Source organism: Coregonus lavaretus (genome assembly GCF_964263955.1).
Source record: "Coregonus lavaretus genome assembly, chromosome: 28".
NCBI lineage: Eukaryota > Metazoa > Chordata > Actinopteri > Salmoniformes > Salmonidae > Coregonus > Coregonus lavaretus.
In genome coordinates, this window is record NC_140015.1 from 13,329,262 (window position 1) to 13,346,350 (window position 17,089).

Sequence of the window (17,089 nt, forward strand, 5' to 3'; positions counted from 1 at the left end):
GTACTAGTGACCTCCCCTGTCATTGTTTAAAGTCCGTTTTATTTAATTTATCTTTGGGAAAAGTTTGATTTTTAAATAGTTAACATTTCATCTGGGAACATTTACTACAGAAACGTTGTTTACTAGTTAATTTATGGAGGTAAGTAGCTAGCAAGCTAGCCCAGTTGGCTAACTACATTTAGTTAGACAGAAATCGTGTGAGGGAGACAAGGGACACAAAAGCTAACTTAGGACAAAAGTGAAACTGTCTGTTATTACTGTGTCATTCATAAAAGTTGTTTGTTTTGGGTGTTTTGGGTTTAGCTAGCTTAGCTAGCTAACTTGGACACCTGCTGAGCTTCCTTCGATCTTTGTAACTAACTTAGCTAGCTAACGTTCTCTACTGTAAGCTAGCTAATTTAGCTAGCTAGCTAACGTCAATTTAATTACAATTTGACTTGGGCCGAGTTAGCCATGTGCAATACAATATGTTATTACCGTGCTAGCTATATATCCAATAATCAAGCTAGCTAGTCAATAAAAACTGTATTGTTCTGTTGAGTGTTTGTATGAATATCTTTGTAATGTTTAGGTTAATGATGCAGTGAAGAATAGAATCAGTGCAAGTTCAAGAGGAGTGAGAATGGCATTTGATCGATTCCAGAGTGCATCATCAGGTTCAGACTCATTCTTTTCCCCATATAAGCATCAGGTGAGACATTCAAAAGAAATGTTTGATTGCAGTTCATTACAATGTAGGCTATAGATGAGAAATAATTGAAGTGGTATGTTTATTAATGGTTTATATTAAGTAGCTAATGGTTTATATTAAGTAGCTAATGTTTTGTAAGTCTTAGGTATGAATTGTCTATAGTAGGCAAAACAGAATCAGAATGTTCTCTCATCTCTCACCAGTGACTGGCTGACGTTTTCACTAAAGGGTTCATTAATTTCCTTTTTTATTGTCTCACAGACCTGTGGAACTGCGGACAACGGAAGGCTCTTGCAGCCTTACATCCCCTTACCCGATTTCTCACTGCCAGAAGAACCTCCCATGTCCTACACACCCTGGTCTGCACAGGATGATCCATACCAACTCATTGATTGCACCCAGAACAATGTTAAAAGCAGGTAACTAAACTAACTACTTCAAATACAACTCTCAGAATTGTATACTGACCCGGTCCATACTGTGTTTTGTCATACCAGTATTTAACATTGATAGTCTGAAGAAAGTATTGGGAAAAGGAAGACCGAGACTTGATTTATACTGAACAAAAATATAAACCCAACATGTAAAGTGTTGGTTCCATGTTTCATGAGCTGAAATAAAAGACCACAGACATTTCCGATACGCACAAAAGCATATTTCTCTCAAATTCTGGCCACAAATTTGTTTACATCCCTGTTAGTGAGCATTTCACCTTTGCCAAGGTAATCCATCCACCTGACAGGTGTAGCATATCAAGAAGCTGATTAAACAGTATGATCATTACACAGGTGCACCTTGTGCTGGGGACAATAAAAAGCCACTCTAAAATGTGCAGTTTTGTCACACAACACAATGCCACAGGTGTCTCAAGTTTTTTGAGGGAGCGTACAATTAGCATGCTGACTGCAGGAATGTCCACCAGAGCTGTTGCCAGAGAATATAATGTTAATTTCTCTACCATATGCCGCCTCCGTCTTTTTAGAGAATTTGGCAGTACGTCCAACCGGCCTCACACCCGCAGACCACGTGTATGGCGTTGTGTGGGCGAGCGGTTTGCTGATATCAACGTTGTGAACAGAGTGCCCCATGGTGGCAGTGGGGTTATGTTATGGGCAGGCATAAGCTACAGACAACGAACACAATTGCATTTTATCGATGGCAATTTGAATGCAAAGAGAGACCGTGACGAGATCCTGTGGCCCATTGTCGTGCCATTCATCTGCCGCCATCACCTTAGGTTTCAGCATGATAATGCATGACTCCATGTTGCAAGTATCTGTACACAATTCCTGGAAGCTGAAAATGTCCCAGTTCTTCCATGGCCTGCATACTCACCAGACATGTCACCCATTGAGCATGTTTGGGATGCTCTGGATCGACGTGTATGACATCGTGTTCCAGTTCCCACCAATATCCAGCAACTTTGCACAGCCATTGAAGAGGAGTGGGACAACATTCCACAGGCCACAATCAACAGCCTGATCAACTCTATGCGAAGGAGATGTGTCGCGCTGCATGAGGCAAATAGTGGTCACACCATATACAGACTGGTTTTCTGATCCACTCCCCTACTTTTTTTTTTATGGTACAGTATCTGTGACCAACAGATGCATACCTGTATTCCCAGTCATGTGAAATCCATAGATTAGGGCCTAATGAATTTATTTAAATTGACTGACTTCCTTAAATGAACTGTAGCTCAGTAAAATATTTGAAATTGTTGCATGTTGCGTTTATTAAAAAAAAAGTATAATTAATTGTACTAAAATCAAAGAGAACATAGGTGATTTGAAAACACAAGGTGTTCATGAGTACACTGTCCATGTGAAATTCAGTTGAACTGCTAATAACCACTGGACTTTTTCATATGATATGTACCACTCCATTTGAAATGTAAATTGAATTATTTTTCATGTATATTGACATGTTTTTGTTTTAATCTCCAAGGAATCTCCCAGATGGAAATGACTGTGGAAGTGAAGCTGATCTCTATGGGCTGGTGTCAAATATCTTGGAGGAGGCTGATCAAATGGAGAGCTACTATACGGAAGAGTAAGTTATTCATTAGGAGGGTATTTTTTGTCTTCAGTGATATGAGCTAATTTCATTGTATTGGGGGACAAGACAAATTAATGGGAATTGAAAATGGAAACTACAACGTTTACCAGTAACGACTTTGACATTTTAAATTGTGTTTAAAAAACAGTATTTAACCTTTGTTCTCAACTCTCCTTTCAGGACATCATCCCATCTGAAATCTGTCTGGTCTCCCAAGTCAATGAGCGGTGATTTCCAGCAGTACTTCCAGTCAGAGTCCAAAATGCAGTCCAACTTCCTGCCGAACCATGTTTACCCTGAGTCTTTCAGTAAAGCACAAGGGCAGCCAAAGAACAGAGATTCCGAAGAGTTCTACCAGCGTTTCAACGGCTTTGATACCAGTGACCAGCAGTGTCTCCTCTCTTCCTGCAATGGAGACATGGACACTGGATACTCTCTACAGACCCAAGAGCTGCCGAAGCCGCTGCCGAAGCCGCCGGGGCTACCGCTGCCCAACGTGGGGAACGCCTACCGGTTGAACACGAGGCCGAGTAAACACGAGTACAACACAGCTGAGAAGGTTGGAGGGTTCTGTGGGTCCGGGAACGCTCTCTTTGACCACATGGATGCCTTTGCACCCTCCTTCTGCCCCCAGAGCAAGATGAACAGCCAGTGCTTTGACCACTACTATGAAGAGTTCCCAGGACAGAGCAGCGCCAAGCCCAGAAGGACGAAGCAGTACACCATGCAAGAGGTCAACAAGCTGGCCAGCAACATCCAGGCTCTGATGGTGGGTGAGCAGGACAACGCATGTGGTAGGGAGCCCCATAACCGGCAGAGTGTGCAGATGCATTATGATGACATCATGGCCGAACAGAGGAACTTATCCAATTCCAGGATGCTTGGGCAAAGCACTCAAGCCATGCAGTTCAAGAAGGAACTGGGAGGGGAGTATGGAGCCATGCAGAGGGAGACTGATGGAGGAATGAAGAGCAAACAGCCACTACAAAGTGACTTTGGTTCCAAAGACTTATCTGGATTTGGTCCACAACACGTTGAGTATTTCCAACAACCAAAAGCACTCTCAGTGTTTTTCAATTCTCCAAGCTCTCACCAAAACAAGATGGCTGTCCAGAAAGGAAGCAACCCCCTCTCTACGGGACTGAGTCTGAACCAGTACTCTAACCATTATAGCCAGCAGAACCAGTTGCAGAACAAACTCAAGCAGCAGCAGCAGCCAAGGGGGAACTGTTTATCCTCTGAGCCGTCCAAGATGCTGTCCCACTCTGTGTCTGAGTTTGTACCTCAGCACTCCCACCAGATGCAGAGAGGACCGCCACTGTGCATCCAGGACTACAGTCAGGGAGACGGGCCCAGCCTCCACAGCAGCAGGGCAGGACAGAACCAGGTCGGGATGGGACTGGGCAGGCTGAGGAGGGGAGCCAGTGACAGTGAGTTTGAGATGCAGCTGGACAAGAGCAGGATGCACATGGCCGGGCTGGTGGCTGATGGCAACTCCTCCACTCTGTGCTTGGATGGGAAGACAAGGCCCCAGACCAGCACTCACATGACAGGAGATGGTGGCAAGAAGCAGGGACTCCTGCAGAACCCTTACCTCGACCTACTCGGCAGCATGTACGGCTCTCAGAGATTCGGCGGAGGAAACGGCACAGTCAACGCAGGGAAGAACCCAGCCTTTCTGCCTTACATGTACCAGGCTGTGAATGACCCCAGACAGAACTCCTGCCACATGCCTCTGAACTCTGCCAGCTTCAACTCCAGATCCTCCTTCCCCTACGGCGGTTCCATTCCCCCCATGGACCTGTGTGACCTGCTGCCAGACGGGGAGTTTGCAGCTTTCAACCCTTATTTCAATGACCTGATGGGCTCCAGTGGAGAGAACCCCTACACGGGGACGACGGGAGGCCTCCGCTCCCCGAGCAGGATGAGGAACCGGGGAGGACCCATGAGCGAGCTCCACTTCCACCTGGAGGAGTGCTACGAGCAATGGAGAGTCCTGGAGAAGGAGAGGAAGAAGGTGAGCAATAAAAATGAGTGGTTCATTTAGTGGGAATATTTTTGTTTGTTGTGATCATCTTGAAATCCTTATTATTTCTCTGATCATGCTGCAATACAATACTTGGTGAGAATTAATCGCAAACTAGGATTAAAATAATGTATGGTTTGACTGGTTGGCATTAAGTGTTTTTTTATATTATGTGTTTTAGACAGAGGACGTCCTTACCAAGAGTTATCCTGGAAAGCGGATTTCTGTGGTGTCCAGCAGTGCCCTCCCCAAAATCCCACCTAACCCTTCCAGAGTGGACCGTCTCATCGTAGACCAGATCCGAGAACAAGCCAAGGTGAGAAATGTTAATTCTTAAAAGTCTAAGGAGGAATGGTCATACATTTAGCTATTTGATTTACAATTTTACGACCCCTTTAGGTATAAAAAATAATATATAAAAAATGATTTGATAAAATATTGAATTTGGCCTTTACTACTATAGCCCTGAGAAACGCATTGAATAACACATTCATACAGTGCATTCGAAAAGTATTCAGACTCCTTGACTTTTTCCACATTTTGTTACGTTACAGCCTTATTCTAAAATATATAAAATAATTTTTTCCTCTCATCAATCTACACACAATACCCCATAATGACAAAGCGAAAACAGGTTTTTAGAAATGTTTGCAAATGCATTACAAATAGGAAAACAGAAATACCTTATTTACATAAGGATTCAGAACCTTTGCTATGAGACTCGAAATTGAGTTCAGGTGCATCCTGTTTCCATTGATCATCCTTGAGATGTTTCTACAACTTGATTGGAGTCCACCTGTGGTAAATTAAATTGATTGGACATGATTTGGAAAGGCACACACCTGCCTATATAAGGTCCCACAGTTGACAGTGTATGTCAGAGCAAAAACCAAGCCATGAGGTCGAAGGAATTGTCCGTAGAGCGCCAAGACAGGATTGTGTCAAGGCACAGATCTGGGGGAGGGTACCAAAAACTGTCTGCAGCATTGAAGGTCCCCAAGAACACAGTGGCCTCCATCATTCTTAAATGGAAGAAGTTTGGAACCACCAGGACTCTTCCTAGAGCTGGCCGCCTGGCCAATCTGAGCAATCGGGGGAGAAGGGCCTTGGTCAGGGAGGTGACCAAGAACCTGATGGTCACTCTGACAGAGCTCCAGAGTTCCTCTGTGGAGATGGGAGAACCTTCCAGAAGGACAACCATCTCTGCAGCACTCCACCAATCAGGCATTTATGGTAGAGTGGCCAGACAGAAGCCACTCCTCAGTAAAAGGCACACGACAGCCCGCTTGAAGTTTGCCAAAAGGCACCGAAATGACTTTTAGACCATGAGAAACAAGATTCTCTGGTCTGATGAAACCAAGATTGAACTCTTTGTCCTGAATGCCAAACGTCACTTCTGGAAGAAACCTGGCACCATCCCTACGGTGAAGCATGGTGGTGGCAGCATCATGCTGTGGGGATGTTTTTCAGTGGCAGGGACTGGGAGACTAGTCAGGATTGAGGGAAAGATGAACGGAGCAAAGTACAGAGAGATCCTTTGAAGAAAACCTGCTCCAGAGTGATCAGGACCTCAGACTGGGGCAAAGGTTCCCCTTCCAACAAGACAACAACCATAAGCACACAGCCAAGACAACGCAGGAGTGGCTTCGGGACATCTCTCTGAATGTCCTTGAGTGGCCCAGTCAGAGCCTGGACTTGAACCCAATCGAACATCTCTGGAGAGACATTTACATTTACGTCATTTAGCAGACGCTCTTATCCAGAGCGACTTACAAATAGGTGCATTCACCTTATAGCCAGTGGGATAACCACTTTACAATGTTTTTTTTTTGGGGGGGGGGGGGGGGGGGGGGGGGTTGGAGTAAAGGAGGGGGGGGGGGGGTAGAAGGATTACTTTATCCTATCCCAGGTATTTCTTAAAGAGGTGGGGTTTCAAATGTCTCCGGAAGGTGGTGAGTGACTCCGCTGTCCTGGCGTCGTGAGGGAGCTTGTTCCACCATTGGGGTGCCAGAGCAGCGAACAGTTTTGACTGGGCTGAGCGGGAACTATGCTTCCGCAGAGGTAGGGGAGCCAGCAGGCCAGAGGTGGATGAACGCAGTGCCCTCGTTTGGGTGTAGGGACTGATCAGAGCCTGAAGGTACGGAGGTGCCGTTCCCCTCACAGCTCCGTAGGCAAGCACCATGGTCTTGTAGCAGATGCGAGCTTCAACTGGAAGCCAGTGGAGTGTGCGGAGGAGCGGGGTGCGTGAGAGAACTTGGGAAGGTTGAACACCAGACGGGCTGCGGCATTCTGGATGAGTTGTAGGGGTTTAATGGCACAGCCAGGGAGCCCAGCCAACAGCGAGTTGTAGTAATCCAGACGGGAGATGACAAGTGCCTGGATTAGGACCTGTGCCGCTTCCTGTGTAAGGCAGGGTCGTACTCTCCGAATGTTGTAGAGCATGAACCTACAGGATCTGGTCACCGCCTTGATGTTAGCGGAGAACGACAGGGTGTTGTCCAGGGTCACGCCAAGGCTCTTCGCACTCTGGGAGGAGGACACAACGGAGTTGTCAACCGTGATGGCGAGATCATGGAACGGGCAGTCCTTCCCCGGGAGGAAGAGCAGCTCCGTCTTGCCGAGGTTCAGCTTGAGGTGGTGATCCGTCATCCATACTGATATGTCTGCCAGACATGCAGAGATGCGATTCGCCACCTGGTTATCAGAAGGGGGAAAGGAGAAGATTAGTTGTGTGTCGTCAGCGTAGCAATGATAGGAGAGGCCATGTGAGGATATGACAGAGCCAAGTGACTTGGTGTATAGCGAGAATAGGAGAGGGCCTAGAACTGAGCCCTGGGGGACACCAGTGGTGAGAGCACGTGGTGCGGAGACAGCTTCTCGCCACGCCACTTGGTAGGAGCGACCGGTCAGGTAGGACGCAATCCAAGAGTGAGCCGCGCCGGAGATGCCCAGCTCGGAGAGGGTGGAGAGGAGGATCTGATGGTTCACAGTATCAAAGGCAGCAGACAGGTCTAGAAGGACAAGAGCAGAGGAGAGAGAGTTAGCTTTAGCAGTGCGGAGAGCCTCTGTGACACAGAGAAGAGCAGTCTCAGTTGAATGACCAGTCTTGAAACCTGACTGGTTTGGATCAAGAAGGTCATTCTGAGAGAGATAGCAAGAGAGTTGGCTAAAGACGGCACGCTCAATAGTTTTGGAGAGAAAAGAAAGAAGGGATACTGGTCTGTAGTTGTTGACATCAGAGGGATCGAGTGTTGGTTTTTTGAGAAGGGGTGCAACTCTCGCTCTCTTGAAGACGGAAGGGACATAGCCAGCGGTCAAGGATGAGTTGATCAGCGAGGTGAGGTAAGGGAGAAGGTCACCGGAGATGGTCTGGAGAAGAGAGGAGGGGATAGGGTCAAGCGGGCAGGTTGTTGGGCGGCCTGCCGTCACAAGTCGCAAGATTTTATCTGGAGAGAGAGGGGAGAAAGAAGTCAAAGCATAGGGTAGGGCAGTGTGAGCAGGACCAGCAGTGTCATTTGACTTAACAAACGAGGATTGGATGTCGTCAACCTTCTTTTCAAAATGGTTGACGAAGTCATCCACAGAGAGGGAGGAGGGAGGGGGGGGATTCAGCAGGGAGGAGAATGTGGCAAAGAGCTTCCTAGGGTTAGAGGCGGATGCTTGGAATTTAGAGTGGTAGAAAGTGGCCTTAGCAGCAGAAACAGATGAAGAAAATGTAGAGAGGAGGGAGTGAAAAGATGCCAGGTCTGCAGGGAGTCTAGTTTTCTTCCATTTCCGCTCAGCTGCCCGGAGCTCTGTTCTGTGAGCTCGCAATGAGTCATCAAGCCACGAAGCTGGAGGGGAGGACCGAGCCGGCCGGGAGGATAGGGGACATAGAGAGTCAAAGGATGCAGAAAGGGAGGAGAGGAGGGTTGAGGAGGCAGAATCAGGAGATTGGAGGGAGAAGGATTGAGCAGAGGGAAGAGATGATAGGATGGAAGAGGAGAGAGTAGCGGGAGAGAGAGCGAAGGTTGCGACGGCGCATTACCATCTGTGTACGGGCAGAGTGAGTAGTGTTGAAGGAGAGGGAGAGAGAAAAGGATACAAAGTAGTGGTCGGAGACTTGGAGGGGAGTTGCAGTGAGATTAGTAGAAGAACAGCATCTAGTAAAGATGAGGTCAAGCGTATTGCCTGCCTTGTGAGTAGGGGGGGATGGTGAGAGGGTGAGGTCAAAAGAGGAGAGGAGTGGAAAGAAGGAGGCAGAGAGAAATGAGTCAAATGTAGACGTAGGGAGGTTGAAATCCCCCAGAACTGTGAGGGGTGAGCCATCCTCAGGAAAGGAACTTATCAAGGCGTCAAGCTCATTGATGAACTCTCCAAGGGAACCTGGAGGGCGATAGATGACAAGGATATTAAGCTTAAATGGGCTAGTGACTGTGACAGCATGGAATTCAAATGAGGAGATAGACAGATGGGTCAGGGGAAAAATTGAGAATGTCCACTTGGGAGAGATGAGGATTCCTGTGCCACCACCCCGCTGACCAGATGCTCTCGGGGTATGCGAGAACACATGGTCAGACGAGGAGAGAGCAGCAGGAGTAGCAGTGTTTTCAGTGGTAATCCATGTTTCCGTCAGCGCCACGAAGTCGAGGGACTGGAGGGTAGCATAGGCTGGGATGAAGTCTGCCTTGTTGGCAGCAGAACGGCAGTTCCAGAGGCTGCCTGAGACCTGGAACTCCACATGGGTCGTGCGTGCAGGGACCACCAGGTTAGAGAGGCAGCAGCCACGCGGTGTGAGGCGTTTGTGTAGCCTGTGCGGAGAGGAGAGAACAGGGATAGGCAGAGGCATAGTTGACAGGCTGCAGCAGATGGCTACAATAATGCAGAGGAGATCGGAATAAAATGAACTAAACATCTGGGAAAGGAGAGAGCCACAACTCCCAAATATAACTCTCCCAACTTCCACCTCAGAAACTATAATTGTTGTAAACTACAGCGGTTCAATGTTTTCTAGGAATAGACTAACCTGAAAATAGCTGTGCAGCAACGCTCCCCATCCAACCTGACAGAGCTTGAGAGGATCTGCAAAAAAGAATTGGAGAAACTGCCCAAATACAGGTGTGACAACCTTGTAGCGTCATACCCAAGAAGACTCAAGGTTGTAATCGCTGCCAAAGGTGCTTCAACAAAGTACTGAGTAAAGGGTCTGAATACTTACGTAAATGTGATATTTCAGTTCGTTTTTTTTTTATACATTTGCAAAAAATTCTTAAAACCAATTCATGCTTTGCCATTATGGGGTATTGTGTGTAGATTGATGAGAGAAAAAAACGATTTAATCCATTTTAAAATAAGGCTGTAACGTAACAAAAATTCCAAAATGTGGAATAAGTCAAGGGGTGTTCTGAATACTTTCCGAATGCACTGTAAATGGCAAAAAATACAGTCAAAACTAAATCATAAGAAACAAGGTTTTGAAGTGTTTGTCCTATATCTAGGAGATTTAAGAAAGCTAAGGAAATATATATTTTTTACACATATTTAACCCCTTTTTTGTCAACCAGTACTGGTTACTTACAGACGAGTCCCGTGACACTTGAGTATCCCCCTTTCCACAGTGGGGTCGCATTAGTTTGTAGCCCAAACGATTCGGACGCTACAAACAGAAGTTGGCACATCCACTTCAGACGAGTCCCCTGACACTTGTGGGGGTTGTAGAGCGAAATGGAGCCACCATCATGTTCGCGAGAGTCTCCCCTTTCCATAGAGTGGTCATACTAGTTCATAGGTCAAGTTATTTTGTGAAAACACAGATTTTCGTGATGTCTCATGGTCTAACAAACACTGCTCTATCTCTGCCACTTTTCACCATAGATATGGAAGTGCGATATCGGCGGATGCTGTGGATTAAGACGCATCCCATGCAAAAACATATCTCTAGGTTAATCGTCAATCGACTAGGAGGTTAAATGTCCACTTTGGAATTGTAGGATTAGATTATGGCTAATTCCACACAAGTTGGCATGAGTGTTGATAGAATAGTTGATTAAGACCAATACATGAATACCTGTTGCTGTAGACTAGATAAACACCCATCAAGTTCTGCAAGTGTTTCAAAATATATTTGAAGAAATATTGATGGAAAAATATTTTCCTCTTATATCATAGGTGGTGAGCCTTCTGGGTAAAATGGAGTGTCTGCGTAGCTTCCCCCTCCATGCCAATATTTGTTCAGCGCTGGACAGACACCTCGAGGCTATTTACATTACCCAGGCCAGACGCAAGGAGGAATTTGTCAACACTTCAAACCGGCAGAGACAGGCCAGTGCACATTTCAGAGAGGACAGAGGTAACTCAACACTAAGTCATTAATGAGCCGCAGCTAGTTTTAAACAACTGAATCCCCCAGCATTTGTCTGTGCTTGTCTTCCAATGTTGTTTTAGATTTATTCTGGAAATATGGCTGCCATTCTTTTTTCTGTAGAGCCTTTTATATTTTATTTCCTGGAAAGAGAAACTGACAGAGCTTATCTTCTACATTTGCCTTCCTGTATTAGGGATGAGCAGCAAGAGGCCTAAAAACTTAAACGTTTCCTTTTGATAATCCTTTCTTATTTTGTGCCTGTATTCCTGCTAGATATCCTGCTGCTTGCTACAGCGCTGAGGGATCTGTGTTTGACCACAAGGAAGTCCCGCACTGCCCTGTGGTGTGCCCTACAGATGACCCTGCCCAAGTCCAACACGGACAAGCTGGATGAGCAGAGGGACGAAGAGAGCACCTCTGAGACCAGCCCAGGGAGAACACTTATCCAGTTCTGATGCCACAGAGCCACCCTATGGTTCACATGTGACACTCACTCACATTCATGCTATAGATGTTGCTGAGAGCAAGACCAGTGAGGAGCATTAGGCCAGATAAAATTGTGATCACATCATTAGACTGAACAGAAGGAATTATTGCAGTTATGCTCAGTTTGAGCAAATAGAGGAAATTGATTGTTTGCTGAGATTATCAGTCTAACTTAAAATCTAATCAAAATGTTGTATCCTTAAGCAGGTGGTTCAGAACAATGTAATGGAATAACTGGGGGTTGCATTTATTTTAAATGGCAGTACAATTTTATTATGCTGTTGAATTGAAAATCCCCATAATCCCTTCAGACCCAGTAATTCCCTGTTAATGAGCTTCTATTAGGAACATGAGAGAGCAGAGCCCAATCAGATATATTTTATCTGTTTGGTGGTGATAACTGTAGGAGAATGTACAGTATTATATTCATCAGTATTGTCAACTAACTGAGAGCTAGGGTCCTTGCAGTCATTGCAAGGATAATGAGTTTCATTTATTTGGCCACACGTTTTAATACAATTTGATTGATAGTTGCTCTTGGGGAAAGGGGAATTCATAATATGAAATGTGTTAAGGCATAATTTATCTTCAAATAACTTCTTCAAAATAACCACATTTTGTGATTAGTGTCATCGAAAGTAATGTGAATCTTGGAAAGGCCTAAATATTATTTAAAGACACTATTTATAATTATTAAAAAGTCAGTCATTTGAATGTTTTCCCGATTGTTTTACTTATTTATTCGAATGTGATTTGACATTCAGTTCTGTAATACGCTTCTTAACAACCAATAATTGTGGATAAGTGATCATTGCCTCCTCTTAAGTTGAGTGGATATGGCAATGGAACCACTTCTGTCATATTCCATGTTAACATACCAATCAATCGTCAACTTGAAGCCTAGAGTGTTTCCTCGGTTTACCTGAAATGCAACATAGCCAGTGTATTGTTTTTACTTACTACTCTCAGTAGGTCAGGAATTTGGACTGGTCATGCATTGATGTTAATTAAATCTTATGTTATTCTTCTTTTGAATTTAATTCTCTGAATGTTAATCACACTGCTTTACAGCTCATTTCAAAAACATAAAAACAGATAAGAATTAAGTTTGATGGACACATACTATCAATGATGTAATACACATACTCTAAGACAGGTGGCAAACATGTTCAAACCCCTGTATTTTTAATGTTCCTGTTTGAAAATTAATGTTTCAAGATAATTGTTTGTTTTATTATTCAAAAAAACAATAAAGCTCTTTAAAATGGCATTTATTTATTCAAAAAATATGTTAAAAATGAACCCCATTGCCATTCTGCAAACATTGTACATGATATAATCGAGGTAAACAGTATGAACCACCACGCTGTTCTGATTCTCATACAAGAGAGTGCATAGACAGTACATGAAGACTGGGGTGCCCAACTGAATGTATTTAATATGACAATGACTGAGGGTGAGCCTAGAGTGAATCCATCTCCAAAGATGAAAAGCATTTGCAACACATTGGCACATAGTATAGCAGCGGCTCCATGTTTGAGTGAGTTAAGATCCCATAGGGCACTTCCCCTCCCTTTTACTACAATATCCCCTCTAGTAATTGCAGAACATTTGAATGCCATTTAAAAACATTTATCTTGGAAAATTATTACTTAAACTGGGCAAACATTTTAGAGCAAAGGCTTGCATGCTACATCAATTGAATGAGTATTCATTTTCATTGCTCAGATAGACAGTCTCCCTATTAGTAGAGGCATATTGTAAAGGAGGTAGGGACAGCAATGAAACAAAAACATCCAGCCCTTTAGTTTCAACATGGTAGGATGACAGATACAGGCAAGAGCTTGTGCAGGTTGATCATAGTTAGTGGAGATGGATACATAGACTATTATGTTGGCTTTTCAGAGTCACTGCTTTACTTTATTAATCACAGTTGAGGAGAAAGAACACATTGTAGATATATGGACTGTTTCCCAGCCTTAGATAAAGCTTGATGACTGAAATCTATCGAAAACTAAATGTTAATGGATTAAAAACAATGTCAAGTTACATTTATAAGGGTGATAATAAGGGATAGGTAAAATTAGATGTCGATTTCAGTTATTTTGTCCAGTAACAAAACATTTAATGTGACAATGTCCCAAAGTGTAATTTGTTTTTCTCATCTTTTTCGTTCCCCTTTCTGTGTGCGTTTCTTCTCCTTGTCCTTCCTGTCCTGCTTGGCTAGTTTGTCCTTCTCACGCTGCAACTTGTCTGTCTCTTTCTTCTTATGGGAGTCTTCCTTAGCCTGGTCCCTCTGCTGCTTCTTCCTGGTCAGAACCTCCTCCACGTTGGTGTTCTTAAACAGGGCTGAGGCGACCAGTAAAGGAGTTTCACAACAAAACCAGCGCCCGTATTCATAAAGCGTCTCATGAGTAGGAGTGCTGATCTAGGATCAGGTTTCCCCTTTACATTTAATCATATTCAAGATCTAACAGGCAACACTGATCCTAGATCAGCACTCTTATTCCAAGGCGCTTTACGAATACAGACCAAAATGTACTATTACCTGGGTTAAGAAGTTGACTGGGTGCCATAAGTGGTCTTTTAAAAATATAATACTGGTTAAATATTACTTAATGAATGCAGTAAACAATACATTTGCATTACATTTTAGTCATTTAGCAGACACTTACAGTTAGTGCATTCATCTTAAGATAGCTAGGTGGGACAACCACATATCACAGTAAGTACATTTTTCCTCAATAGGAGTTATAGGAGGAGCAATAGGAGGCATAGAAAGGATACATTTATCACCACTGGGGCAAAAAGCAGCTCCTGCCTGCTCCTCCTCTTCAGCTTCAGTGTTGATGTCAAGGAAACTTGAAAAATGATCGGGAAACGATACAAATAGTGCTACTCATTTCAGTCAGATAAAAATGAACATTTTGGGAGACACTGCTTGCATTATACATTACAGAAATAAACTCTGAATAACTTTAGCGCTGTATAGGTTTAACTAGGGGCAAAGCATAACTGTAGGGGCACACAACAGTTGCAATATATTGAGCTAAGGATATTCCTCATCATCTGTGATATTGGCATATTGAGCCAGGACTGCTTCTTTAACTTCTTTCCTCTTCCTGGACTCCTCGGATACTTCCTTCTGTTTCACCACAATCTGTGCCTGCTTCTCTATCAGATTGGCAATGGCCAGTACCTCAACTACAGACAGAGAGAGAGAGGAAATTCAACAGATAATCCATACAATGGCTGCTCCAGCTATTAGCTCATGTCTGAAAGTAAAGCTAGAATAATGTTCTGTCTTTAAATTTTTAGCTTTTGATTCATGTTCATACCATCCTCCTTGTTTTTGGTTGCAGACTGGGCACAGCTCTCAGCCCACTGACTAATGATCTCTTTGCAGACATCTTCAAGTTTCTCATCCTCCTGTGCATGGAAGACAGTAGAGTATGGAGATGCATTTAGTTAGTGAATTTGAACATCACTACTTTGAGAGAAGTATGGATAGCTCCAGCCCAATATGGCAACCGGAGTATGGGCGAGTGGGTGTGTTGAAAGGGGTGGGTGTATGGAAAGTGAATCCGCTAATTGGGCAGATTTGTTGCCACGCAAGACCGTTATGGTTGGCTGATTGGGCTGCACGACGAGTCGATAAGCCAGCGGCCAGTGTACAGGTGTTGTATCGACATGCCTGCCGACCTGAGGTGCCTCCTACTGGGCAGCTGTATCACGGTCGTGTCGCCGGTGGTATTCTAACATGGCAAAAAAAATGTCCTTCCACTGATTTGATTTCAAGTAGGATAGTAGCCTATACAAGAAATAACTAATATTGATAACCATCCAGATGTCACCTTGATACATACATAAAATCTACTACTCAATGGGGAGGGCATGAACGGCAACAACACCGGGACACCTTCGCTCCCGCTTGCCAAGCACTTCTGTCCGGCAACAGCGTGGGAAGTAGCTACCTAGTAGCCAATATCGGGGTGACAGTCACAGTAAGCACACACATACAACGCAAAAGCAATTTGCGGGCCAGTTTTTTTTACTCAGTCTGGCTTTCAACTTACTCTTGAAAGTTTAGAACTGCAGGAAAACCTTTCAACCTTCCAAATGTTCTCTCAGCCAACAAGAGGGGTGAACAGTTTGTGTCATGAACAGTTATTGTGCCCATAGAAATAGATGTTGCGCTCACGCATGGGTGGCTTGGGATGTTCTCCAATGCTGGAAGGGGGGCCACTCCATTTCTTTCGACCCACCCACTCGCCATATTGGGCTGCAGTGAATCATCAGTTAGTATAATGTTCTATGTCAGGGGTTGCCAACTTTTGGAGTAGCCTACTGACCATGTAGGCTTTTGCTCCAACCCTGATCTAACAAACTTAATTCAACTGAACCTGACGAGCAGCTGATTAGTAAAAACAACTAAAACCTGCATACGGGTCGGTACCCAGTAGCTCTCGAGGCTTGGCCACCCTGCTGTATGTCATGAATCATCTGTTTGTCTGTCCAGCTCAGCTTCCTTCTAACCAGCTGGAGTCGTGAGAGTCTCAATATGGGCTAGCCGGCTAATAATAGAAAGGGTCTGGATAACTTCAGGTTTGATTCGCCTAACCCCCATCTCCAAATATGGCTAACGCTAGATTGGCACATTTAGCTAATGTTGTTACCAGTTAGTTATAGGGAACAGATCGATTGTAGTCACTCAGTTGTTAGTTAGCGTAGTTTACACCCACTTGTAACCATTGAGCACGTTAACCAGCTATTGACTACCGCGGCGCAAGCATGGCATGTCTGCCTGCTGTATATTTACCAAAAACGCAGATAGAATTCCTAGCAGTGCGTCCTCCTTCTCTTCGTCACTCTCCTCCTCTTGAAGTATTCCTAAAATATAAGCTCCATACACCTCCTGGTCCACTTCTAAGTAGTCTAGCCGATCATTCAGCCACTTCTCAAACACCCCGGCATCTGCCATGGACGCCGCCATCTTGGCCGTTCGGGGTCTTCCACATCCACCCAACGACTATCCGTGTGTATTGCCTGCTAGATAGAACTTTAGCAGAATATGTTTGCTCCCTGGTACATTGTTTTAGTGATTGCCAGGAAATAATTAATCATTTACATTATTGCATTTAAGAAGGGATAATTAATCAACTACATAATCCATTTGAAATGTTATTCATTCGTTCATAGACGGTCGAATTCTTTAGAAATCTTCATGCGAGATTATGTGACCAACTGTACATTTAAATTCTAGCGGTGAATCAATCGGACGTAGTTAACACACCCCTATACTAAAATGTTTAAGAGATTTTATCATGTTATTCAATGAGATTTGAGAGCCCCCCCCCCCACCAGCCCTGACTCAGGTGACGTGGACACAGATGTGATTCTCTACTTTTCACCACTGGGTGGGAGTATAAGACACAGTCTGACTTTTTAGTCAAGTATATTTCTTATCCAGTTTTACAGCCTAAAA

General features: G+C 44.4%; 2 protein-coding genes across 2 annotated transcripts; one reads left to right on the top strand and one right to left on the bottom strand.

Moving 5' to 3' along the window:
• Positions 1–586: 586 nt before the first annotated feature.
• Positions 587–11,573, top strand: LOC311103590 (meiosis-specific coiled-coil domain-containing protein MEIOC-like; the record flags this gene model as incomplete). Its single annotated transcript, XM_084145184.1, has 7 exons — positions 587–691; positions 953–1,110; positions 2,639–2,743; positions 2,930–4,766; positions 4,957–5,091; positions 10,923–11,103; positions 11,392–11,573. The coding sequence occupies exons 1-7, from the start codon at positions 623–625 to the stop codon at positions 11,571–11,573; spliced, it is 2,667 nt and encodes an 888-aa protein (XP_084001310.1). The 5' UTR covers positions 587–622.
• A 1,286-nt stretch (positions 11,574–12,859) lies between these two features.
• LOC311103609 (coiled-coil domain-containing protein 43-like) lies at positions 12,860–16,677 on the bottom strand. Its single transcript, XM_084145206.1, has 5 exons — positions 16,424–16,677; positions 14,943–15,033; positions 14,664–14,808; positions 14,392–14,447; positions 12,860–13,953 (listed from the first exon to the last, which is right to left on the bottom strand). Exons 1-5 carry the CDS (start codon positions 16,595–16,597, stop codon positions 13,766–13,768), a joined length of 654 nt encoding a protein of 217 aa, XP_084001332.1. The 5' UTR covers positions 16,598–16,677; the 3' UTR covers positions 12,860–13,765.
• Between the last annotated feature and the right edge of the window lie 412 nt (positions 16,678–17,089).